General features: G+C 38.4%; 1 protein-coding gene across 1 annotated transcript in view; it reads right to left on the reverse strand.

Moving 5' to 3' along the window:
* Positions 1–12116, reverse strand: part of LOC121420004 — a 66078-nt gene continuing 53962 nt past the window's right edge. Inside the window, exons 23-29 of the mRNA XM_041614515.1 lie at positions 11489–11776; positions 9069–9202; positions 8432–8595; positions 6824–6910; positions 5943–6072; positions 5356–5451; positions 1–4505 (exon numbers count right to left, since the gene is read on the reverse strand). Of these exons, the coding sequence (XP_041470449.1) occupies positions 4332–4505; positions 5356–5451; positions 5943–6072; positions 6824–6910; positions 8432–8595; positions 9069–9202; positions 11489–11776 (1073 nt within the window). The 3' untranslated portion in view covers positions 1–4331. The remainder of the gene's footprint in view (positions 4506–5355; positions 5452–5942; positions 6073–6823; positions 6911–8431; positions 8596–9068; positions 9203–11488; positions 11777–12116) is intronic.

Genomic DNA, 12116 nt, shown 5'->3' on the forward strand with positions numbered 1-12116 from the left:
AATTGTTCAAAAAACACTATCAACCTTTTAATTTGCCTCAGAATAAGAATAAATATGATCATAACTCATTTGAATATATTCCTATTTTGACAAAATACACATAAAAGTACAGTTCACACAAAAAAAACAGAGAAAATAACAGCACTTACAAAAGAGATCTATTAATATGAGACAAACAACTGAGATATTCTAATCATGTAGAGAAATGAATAGGAACACAAATTATTTACAAGAGTGAAGTTTCACCACTCTATAAACATTAAATCTCAGTCTCCATATTATGGCAATACAGACATTTCTTTATCTACTAAACTCTAAAAGTACTTCATTTGCATTGACAATTCACATATCTTATTATTAGGAAACTTAGAAAGGGAATAAACTTTCGCTCCTGGCATAACAACACAAACAAATACTAAATACTTCATCACAAATTAACATTATACCATATTTTATCAGGTTTAAAGGAAGCGCTAAAATACTTGAAACAACAAGGAATACAAAAATAAACCAGACAACCACTTTAATTTTGAAAGTTCATCCGTTACTTACAAAAGAAATTAATTCTGATAAAATACAAAGTCTGGTGATTTGGCAACTGCGTCCTTAGCATGAATACAAGCCTATTCCCCAAGGTAACTTCAACTACAGAATCGTATACAGTGCACTGTACATAAATATTTGTGCATTCAGGATTTTTTCCTTTATCAGGATTTTTTTCCTTTAATTTCTAAATAGTCTGTCTTTCTGCTTTTCAACACTTGAGAGAGTTTAATAATGCTGAAAACAAAGAAGGAAAAATTCATGAGAAAATTCAGAAAATTTCAAGAATTGCACAAACTCCAATAAGGGCATAAGTTTAATTTAGTAGTAATGATAAAATAAAACAATAAAAAAACCAAGCATAATGATAATTACAACAACAATAAGAAGAATACATTTCCTACATCCAGCACATGTAGATGGGGGAGGGTACCAGGGTCGCTCAAAAACCAAGCGCTAATATTTTTTTGAACACAGATTTCACAGAGTGGTCTGGCTTAAAATCTTCCAGGGACAGAGTTGGGAAATAATTTAGTGGAAACTCTGTATAATGAGATCGGTTACGAAAAAAAGTCCTGATCAAACACATAAATATAAGTTACTATTATGGCAACTTTACCATCTCAAATGGTGCCCAAATGTAAGTGCATCAGTAAATTTCGTGAGAATACGTTAACTATGGAACTATTGAACCCACAAGTAGCAGCAGAGTGAATTTAGACTAGTTTCCATAGTTACTGCATGCTCCCTACTCCTACCGAAGCACAAACAAACCTGTGTATCATTTGTTTTATAGAATGGTGGAATTTTTTGGCAATTTTTTTTTTTTTCACAACCATGCATAGGTAAGAACCGATGCATGGTAAATTCAGCATGCATATTAATGAAATGGTTGAGCATATTACCATGGTAATTACCCGTTGGGTGGCAAAAGATCCCGTATTGCAACTTTTATGCCACTGTACATTCTTATCCAAACCTGGGCTCCTTTTCATAAAACCTGTTAGAACAAATTCGCAATGACAGTTTAAAGCTACTAAAATCATTCGATATGATTGGCTGATGAAGAACTTGTTATAGAAATTGTGCATTTGTTATAACATGTCTTAAAAAACCCTAACTAGTACAAACAGTTATTTGGAAGGTGCTGTGGTCATCTTGTAATGATTTAACATTAAATAAAGGCAATGCAAAATGGTAACAAATGGCAACATAGGGGGACAGCAATATTACGACTAAAGATCTGGCCATCAGACAGCTCAAACTGAATTTAATGAATACCAAGATTATGCACACAAAGAAATGTGACTTCTGTTCAATAGGAATGTTTTGAAAACTGAAATGTTTGTAATATTACAAAAGATACAAGGATAACTATGTACACATAACAATTTAAAAATATCAAATTTATAAATGACCTCTAACACTGTGATCTTGTCTCAGCTGAACAAAAATACATGGCATGTTGAAATTCATTTATTGTATAAACAAAGTCAATTATTTAATTAAAAAAATCGAAATTATGTTCAGCTTAGTGATTTAGTCCTTTTCTTAATAATGTTGAAAAATAAAAAGTACATAGAAAACTGCAATCAAGTTCCCTTCACAATAACAATGCAGTGTAATAGCAAAGAACACCATTCCGGAAAAGAAAAAGGAGGAAAACAGAGAGAGAAAAAAAAGGGGGGGGGGGTTCCAAACCAACAAATTAAAATAAAAATGCTTCAGATTCAGGCTTGAGTTTTAAATCAACCTTGCAAAGTGAAATCTACAAAGGATGAGAAATATCTTGAAATCGGGCAGACCCCAATTTCCCTCAGAAATGTCAAAGTCTGAAAAGTAGGGAAAGCATGAATCAAGTTCAATTTCTATCGGATGAAAACTAAAATGGGCCCCCTTGATCCTGCTTAATCGAAGGAACATCAAAAGTGAAACATATCATACATATACATGAAATGAGAGCCAAAATCCTTTCTGCAATGTCAATATGTTTTACTCCAATTGTGCATCGAAGCAATCAAGTTTGAGGGTTTCAATGACAAACAATTCAACAGAAAATGAACCTATTACTTGGGGCCTCAAATATCTGCATGTATGAGACACAGTTGAGTATGCCTAAGTCAAACTTGTGGAAGTTAAAAACCTCACCGAAGTGAGAGCAATTTCGCATATTAGGGTGCACTTCATAAAGATTTACTTCAACAGCAACTTTGCTATCATGGTAAATACCATGGTAACAGGGCTCAGCAGCCAATCAAAATCAAGGTTTCCATGGTAGATACCATAATTATAAGTTACCATAGGTGTCAGTCTTTACGTCATGGTTCCCAGATTATGCAAAACATGTTATTGACCGTATCTAAGTTGAATTTCGCATAAATCCAACATACTCTGAGGTCAAAGGAGACTTGACCTAGGTATACTCAATTGTAAGTTCACTAACATATCACTACAAAAGCTGCATAGACATCAAGTACAACAACAACAACAGCAAATTGAACTATTCAGCATTGAGGTAAAAATATCTAGCACATAGTACTTCTATATAACTCTTTGTAGACTCTGCTAGAAATGCTCTCGTAACAGCACAGCTTTATTGCTAAAAAAATAATAAAAAGTGAACAACTATTATATCTATGAGCACTGTATATTTCATTTTTAACGTTGTCCTGAGAGTTTGTGCCTCCTGCGCGACCTGGAGGTCAAAGGTCACAAGGTAGGAGTCAAATAACCTTCCTCTTTGGTTGTTGAAATGATCATGACAACAACTGGGTGTCATTCGAGCAAGCATTCCTGGGCTACTGAAACCTCAAAGAAGGGAAGTCGCTTCACATACATTGTAGTGTTGTCAAGTTAATGTCAAAACAGTTATGTTTGGAGCATCCCACTACCAAGAACAAAACCACCTCTGCCCAAGATGAATGGCTGGAAGAGGTTAAGAAGATAAAGCTTTGGCATTTCCTGAAGGGGTCCTGGACCACTTGGGAGTACAGTCAACCTGTCTTAGCAGCCACCTGCCAATAGCCAAAACATGTCTTCAGAGTAGGCCTACTTTAGTGGCGACCAAAATTGTCTTCCACTTGACATGAGTATGTGTGATAGAGCTTGGCTAGGAAGGCCACCTTGTCTCTAGTGGCCCGTTTTCCTTTTTATCCCTATGATGGACTTAATAGACAAGTTTGACTGTATTCTGCAGTTAAGTCGGTCTCCATCACAGACTTAAAGTGCTTCCTGCAGACACAGTTGTACATGGTGGTCTTTATCACATAATAGCTAGTATTGTGTCACATCAACCGACACTCTAGCAGACTAGATCACGGAAATGCTATCTGCCGAAAGTCGAGCTGTTTGGAAGCAACTGCAGCATAAGGTGTAGCAGAACTTGTTTCCATCTTCCTTGCTTCAGTTCTGCTCATCTAGTTGGGTTCCTTTGACCTGGAGGGAGTCTTGGCCTCTTCCATTGAGAATGTTTATTGAAGTAAACTTCCAAAGAAGATTTAAAACTGCAAATGTTTCTTGGAACCATAAGTGCAGGATTTCTACCCCACTTCAAGGAAGAATTCGGAGTCGGAGAATTTTTTTTCCTTTGTACACACAGCATCTCTGCAAGGCGTGGTTTATCAACAGAGGTGTATGCACTAGTTAAGGCACTTCAAGCATTTCCCGGAACCACAATTGCAAGGTATTTTTGCCTCTTCGTTCAGGAATCAGTCATCGTAGAAGTTCTATCCTTTCGTACTAACATCACTTCTGAAAGATGGAGCTCCTACACTGAGGTTTTTTTCCCACTAATTCAGGTACTTGCGACATTTCCTGGCCCCGCAATTGCATGGGATCTTCACTTCTTCGATTGGGAATTTGTAGTCATACGTCAGCTCCTCCCCTCTAGCGATGCGTCGGCTGGCGAAGATGATGATGTGCTTCTGACCTCCGATCTCGATCACCCGGGAGAAACAGTTGGGCTGAAAAAAACCAAGGATGAAAAACATTTATTTTTCTGAACTTAGGCACAGGCATGATCATCTGCAGGAATTATACTTCCCTCAACCCTATCTAGGCAGGAGGGGGGAGGGTGCGTCAGAGAGTAACCCCCCGGCCATAAAATCTCCCAAAATATAATAATAATAATAATAATAATAATAAAGGTATATTTACCCAGGGTAGCCACTTCAGTTCCGGAAACTGTTCTCCCAGCGGGCCCTGCTATTATTACCCGGCTAAGCTAGGCTACCTTCTCGGTGCACACAGCTTTTTGAGGAATTACTTCCTGCCGGTACCCATTTACCTCACCTGGGTCGAGTGCAGCACAATGTGGATAAATTTCTTGCTGAAGGAAATTACGCCATGGCTGGGATTCGAACCCACGACCCTCTGTTTCAAAGTCCGAAGACTAATCCACTGGGCCACAACGCTCCACTATCCAGGCCTAGATACGGTTAAAGCAGTGTAAACTGACCAACACTGTAAAGTGGTCTCTCATTGACTGTGTGTTATGAAAAGCTAGTCTTGGAAAATAAGGTTTTGAGACAGCCATTAATAATACAGAGAAAGAACAAGTCTATGCTCTCACTTGTATAGAGAAACTAAATTTTTTTAGAGGAAAGTACTTGTGTTGCAATTTGGTAACATAATTAATTTGGTATGAATATATTGAGTAATGAATTAGAATGTTATCATTCAAGTAGGCCTATACGATATTGCTCGGAATGTTGCCTCATGTAAATGGTCTCCCGAATCCAAATAAACGACTTGCAGGCGAACTAGGGGCAAGAAAATTTAAGTATATCAGATTAAATGGTTTAAAGTACTTACATCACATGAATGATTGATAAAGCGAGCTGCATTGCCGTGGGTGGTAGCATCAACGACATCAAAATCATCAATACGGAACATGTAACATCCAATACCCTGGAGAGACAGAGAGAAAAAGTTATTTTATTCTGCCAAATGCAGCACTAGTGGTACAAATAAATAATCCATGAGAAGCAGACATTTTTTTTTATATCCAAGTCAAGTTATCCTATGTAGTATATTTTTATTATGAGCCTTCGATATCACAATTTTTATACACACTGTTATGGGGAAATTCCTTCATTCTTCTCAAAACACCATAGTCTTTTGACAAAGTCTCCTGCTTGAAATGTTCATCTGATTTAGTGTGATGACACAAGAAGTTTTTTTTCCAAAGAAAAAAACAAAAACAGAAACTAAAATGCCTTCATTGTGAGTGTCAAAAATTTTTGTGCACGAAATGCCCTTTATTTGTAAATGACGTCCCGTTCTTTTTTAAGGAGGGGGGGGGGGAGGAGGATTGTAAAATTTTTGGGAAAAAACAGATCCCTTTAAAAAAATCTGTATCCATGGCTGAATGGCTTCACTGTGATGAGCGGAGCTCTTACCTTGCTCTCGTAATATTTCTCTCTCTTATCGGTAAGGATTGACCTGATGACTGTACCGCTGTACTCAATCACCATCTCACCGGCCTCAATGGGGCGGCGACAATATAGACCACGCCCATGGATACTAGACCTGTTTTGGGACAAGTAAAAGGACAATTAATGCGAATATCAAGTTAAGAGGTCAGATTAACATGCACGACACCTAGATTGTAAATGTAGCTTATGCAGCAGTATGTTTAACTATTTACTTTGATGATTAACAGGTATGTAGCAGTATGTTTAACTATTTACTTTAACCCCCCCCCTGCCCCTGGAAATGCCCTACAGATCCCAGGAGATCTAATTAAGAGCTCTGAAATTCCTGTAGGGTCTAATATAAGCAGTTATACAATGTAACAAGATTGGGCTGGTCTACTCAAAATGTAGTCCACAAAATAAAAAAAAGAAATTTCCTGCTTACACATGTCTGTGCATGCATCATGGCCCTCGGAAGAGGGGGCACTGAAGCATCCCTAAGAATTACCAGGGGGGGGGGTGCCGCATGTATTATTCTCCATACGCAGCACCCCCTGGATTTCTGGTAGGTATGCTAAGTAGCAGAAATAGACCCAAACTCAAGTTCATCTTGTAACAAAACCCTTTTCTCTTTCTTTCTTTTTTTGCTTGTCAAAATTTGTCCTGGACCAAAATGACAAACATTTTTCAGCAAAATCCTTTTTCGGGGGTTTGTCAAATTCAAACCAACACCCCCTGTGAAAACAACCATTCCAAGGGCACTGGAAAGTATACCTTGGACCTCTCTGCTCACACAGAACCTATCATAGGTTATGTATTGTAATTATGCTGGCATTCAACCATAAGTATATTCACTTATATTTTACCTGTATACACCGACGGCTTCCTTAGCTGTTTGTTTCAGATGTCTGAACCTCATTGCCATAGGCAGATCCTGAAGGCTAGTCGCTCTCCTAATATAAAAAATTTAAAGCAAGTAAATTGATAGGGATTGTGGCACCTTGTAAGCAGCTGATTTTAAAAATTCTCAAACCAATATGAAACATGTGATGTGTATGAGTGCATGTATTTGTCCTCAAATAGCCTGAAACGCATCACAATACAGGATGAAAACTACACTTTAGACACAAGTAGCAATTAATTATCCTGATTTTGATACCGGTCTCTGAGACGCATTTAGCTTGTGCCAAGTTTTCTCAAATTCAAAGAGTCTGTTGGCTGTGTTGACTGCCTTTTGTTGTGTATAACTCCTATGAACATAATATCAAAGACTTGCCAACCTTCTACAAATAAAAAGAAGGTATTCTTAGAAGGAAAAATGAAGGAGAGTATTTTTAAAAATTTGTCTCAACGTAACAATTGCAAGCCTGTTGTAGTGAGATCGGTGAAAAAAACATGTGAAATGATTACTTGAAAACTTGATAATTCACCCTTTCAAACGTGTTCGCAGGCAAGAATTTACTTGTTCTTTTCATGCAACAAGTTACTGGCCCCGGCAGTGATTTTTTACCGGTCTGGGACCATCGAACGGCACTAGTGTCACACTCTGTGTGTGATACATACTCCATGATCAGAAATTTAAAAAGTAAAGTAACAGATCACACAAACAAAGTAATGGCGTATTCATAGCAAAAAAAAAGAGGAACAGCTACTCTAACTTGAAATTTGACGTGTCCAAAGGAAACAGATGCCCCAGCTTAACATGATCAGAAATTCATTCGATATGATTAAACTTAATATCGTGTAGAAACCAATATGCATAATATATAATGAACAAATTGAGACGTTTGAACCAACTCGCATATATAATTGGCTGTGACCTATGACCTGCAGACTCCGAATTCGAACTTAGCCTGTATATTGCTGTCATCTACCTACACACAGAAAATTTGTAAATATTCTTCAAGTTATTGCGCGGAAACCAAGGGGGGGGGGACGGATGGACAGGGGCAACGCCTAATGCCCCCTACAGACTTCATCTGCGGGGGCATAAAAAGGGAACAGTTAGCATGTCTAATACTATTAGTAACACTGTAAGATCACAGGCACTCAAATTACATTTTGATGGGGGTGTGCCTGGCCATACCACATGGCTAGCAGGGTGGTAATGTATGGAGAGATTTGTGAAACTGTGCATGCAGCTAGCTTCACGGTGCTTGCCCTGGACAATTTTGGCAGGGCTGGGGAATGGGGACATTTCGTAACAGTTGTCCTGTAAGCGGGGCAGGCGGCTTCTGAACAATTAAGTCATTCGAAAGTGAGAACAATTTCGCATATTAGGGTGCATTTGATAAAGAGTCACAACCTCAGTAACTTTGCTATCATGGCAACTACCATGGTAACAGAGCTCAGCAGCCAATCAAAATCAAGGTTTCCATGGTATCCCTTCCGAAAAAGGGGCCATCAAAGTGGCACGTCTCTTTACCACCGATGTATGTGAGTGCCCCCCATCCGCAGACTTTATCTAAATTCACCTCGATGATTTATGCTGGATGTCGGAGGACTCATCCTGCTGCTCAACCTCACTGAAGATTGGTCGGTTACGATGATGAGAAGCGAGGAAGTTAAAGATGTCAAAGGTCGAAGTTCGCTTGAAGACCTCTGCCCTGGCACAGCCATGGGGGTTAACTGGAGGCTCCTGATAGGAGAAAAAAATTACAAAGACAAAATCATAATGAAAGAGTAAATTGATGGAGTGCTTATATCATTAAACAAAAGTGAATGTAGAATGTGTCTGATGAACTCGGTAAAAAACTACCCTTATATTTCACTGAGCACCATTTACATGTACAATTTTATCCTGTTGTTCTAGTATGTCTTTTCTACTCTGACGCTTTCTTATTCTTCATTTCTTTCCTATCTTCTCACCTCCCTTTTTCTTCCCTTTTACATTGCTTCCCAACTTCTGTTTACTAATTTGCCCTTACTCCAAGTCTATTGCTCCCTTTTTTTCTTCTCTTGTATCATTGTTTTTTCTTGTATCAGGATACCTGGCCCGTAGAGCTGCTTAAGGATATAGATAATGACCCCCCACCCCCCCCATCCCCCGCTCTTCGGCCGTACAGGGTTAAGATTGCTTTGAAACAATTTGAGGAGTCCCCCATTACTTACATCATCTTCTGGCGTTTCCTCATGCTTGTGGAACTTGAACTTGTAATTATGGCAGTTCCCTGCTCCGTAGAGCTGCTCAAGGAGATAGATAATGGCTTCGTGTGTGATACCAAGCATCTTCATACCTTTCACCCCTAAAGAGGGAGAGAACATGGAGAAACAATAATTTTTTTAATTTTTTTTTTTTTATTTATTTATTTATTCACGTCCATTAAAATACATTGAGCATACAAAAAACATCAAAAATACATAAAAAAAACAAGGAAACAAAGACACATAGCAAGATGCAAGAAAGATTTTAGAAAAGGGCTAAGATTGTATAAGGATAATTACAGTACATGTATAAAAAATGAACATGAAATGGGAAACTGCAAAAGAACAAAGCAAATGTTCTGTCGAGGCAGTCCCTATGGACAGTAAAATATAAAATTCAAGACTTGTACTGATAAAATAAACATATAATAATTAGGAAATATGATGGGATAAATTAAATTAAGATGTTTGATGGTTGAAAAGAAAGTTTTTCAAATTTTTCAATAAGAAAAAGAGTTGCAAATGCATCATATAAAGGAAATTTGCACCTGATCCAACCCCCACCCTCTAACAACCTATTTCCATACTTGTATCTTCTAAAGTTATGTACTAAAATTATGGGAAGCTGAGAAATTTTCAGAATTTTGTTCACATTGCACGTTTCTTATATTTACTATGGTGTTTCCTCATGCGTTAAGAAAACTATTTAGCTATCATTCCTAGACATTTATGAATGATACAAGTAAAATAAGCTTTTAAAAAATTTTCGGCATTACTACTATTTGTTTAAGATCAGTATGCTCGATCTGTAATGAAAATCACAAGATCAGTATGCTCGATCAGTAATAAAATCATAAAATCATAAGATCATAAGTCAGAACAAGTGGAATGCCTCTGGCCGTCTCACCTGCATCACGCGGTTCAATATAGCAGCAGTGCTGACTTTGAATACTACTCTAACTCGCACAAGATGTTCAGTGATACATGGTTACTCTTATGTCCACTTTTTATGAACTAGACCAATAAACTTACAGAGATATGATGGTTATTCAACAAAAAACACCAACATGGCCAAAGTTCATTGACCTTACATGACCTTTGACCTTGATCATGTGACCTGAAACTCGCACAGGATGTTCAGTGATACTTGATTACTCTTATGTACAAGTTTCATGAATCAGATCCATAAACTTTCAAAGTTTTGATGGTAATTCAACTGATACACCCACTTCGGCCAAAGTTCATTGACCTTTGACCTTGGTCATGTGACCTGAAACGCGCACAGGATGCTTAGTGATATTTGATTACTCATATGTCCAAGTTTAATGAACTAGACTAATAAACTTTCAAAGTTATGATGGTAATTCAACAGATACCCCCGATTCGGCCAAAGTTCATTGACCCTAAATGACCTTTGACCTTAAACATGAGACCTGAAACTTGCACAAAATGTTCAGTGATGCTTGATTACTATTATGTCCAAGTTTCATGAATCAGATCCATAAACTTTCAAAGTTATGAAGGGAATTCAACAGATATCCCCAATTCGGCCAAAGTTCATTGACCCTAAATGACCTTTGACCTTGGTCATGTGACGTGAAACTCATGCAGGATGTTCAGTGATACTTGATTAACCTTATGTCCAAGTTTCATGAACTAGGTCCATATATTTTCTAAGTTATGATGACATTTCAAAAACTTAACCTCAGGTTAAGATTTCAATGTTGATTCCTCCAACATGGTCTAAGTTCATTGACCCTAAATGACCTTTGACCTTGGTCATGTGACATGAAACTTTAATAGGATGTTCAGTAATACTTGATTAACCTTATGGCCAAGTTTCATGAACTAGGTCCATATACTTTCTAAGTTATGATGTCATTTCAAAAACTTAACCTCAGGTTAAGATTTGATGTTGACGCCGCCGCCGTCGGAAAAGCGGCGCCTATAGTCTCACTCTGCTTCGCAGGTGAGACAAATAATGGGAACCAGTGGGATTTGAAACTGCCATCTAATACTGCTTTACGGGCAGCGCCTCAACCACCAGGCTATAAATAAAATAAGCTGAAAAATGGAGGGTCCAATGTTAAAAATTTTTGTATTGTCTGGCGCTCCATAGTATAAACGCAACTTTAGACCAGGGGCCCGTAACACGAAGCTTAGCGATGATAGCAACTATGAAAGAACACTTTTCATTGGTTCCTGGTCAGTATTTTGAACTAAATGCGCAAGTAACAATGATCTCGATTGGTCAGTCCAATTAGCAATTGATGGCTAAATCTTTGTGATACCGAGCCAAGAGTTTGAATAAACACGAGTTCAGATACAGACCATTGAGTTTTGATTGAGTGGGCAGATATATTTTATGCCATGACAGCTTGACTTACCATCGAAGGACAAATGTTTCATCCTTGTATTAGTGCGTAGCTCACCGACCCTCTCCACCACCCGGCCCCACGCTTCCTCCATCGTCTCAGCCCTCGTCTCGAACCCATCGTCGCTCCGTATCTCAAACATCAGATGAGGTCGGTTGGACGGCCTGCGGGGCGTGGTACTGGGGCCACGCCTCTTCTCCTGCTCCATCAAGGTGAGGAGTAGGGAGGGGCTATCGTCATGGTAATCGGGCTGGCCGAGGTTTGGCATGGCGGCGAGGAATGCATCTTCACCCGACAGTCCTATCGGAGGAAATGAGGGATGAAAACGTTCGACTTATTTCAATACATGATTTTTTGTCTGAAAAATTACATGAGAGCCCGAAATGAGCATGCGCAGTCAATTATGTTTTGCAAATGGTGCTCTTGCAGTATTTGGTAAATTTGATGCAATAAAATTCAAATTTCTTTTATTTTTCTTGCCAAAAGAAACATACAAAGTCAACCTTGTATATTTAGTAAATACTGCACGTGGCAGACAAGAATAGAGGTTTTCATTACATGCAGGCGGCCTTTATGAACAGGTTCCTGCCACAAAAGTTTCAATGGGGGATACCACTCTGGGGGGAAATTCAACCTATAG

Source organism: Lytechinus variegatus, chromosome 8 (genome assembly GCF_018143015.1).
Source record: "Lytechinus variegatus isolate NC3 chromosome 8, Lvar_3.0, whole genome shotgun sequence".
NCBI classification, from domain to species: domain Eukaryota; kingdom Metazoa; phylum Echinodermata; class Echinoidea; order Temnopleuroida; family Toxopneustidae; genus Lytechinus; species Lytechinus variegatus.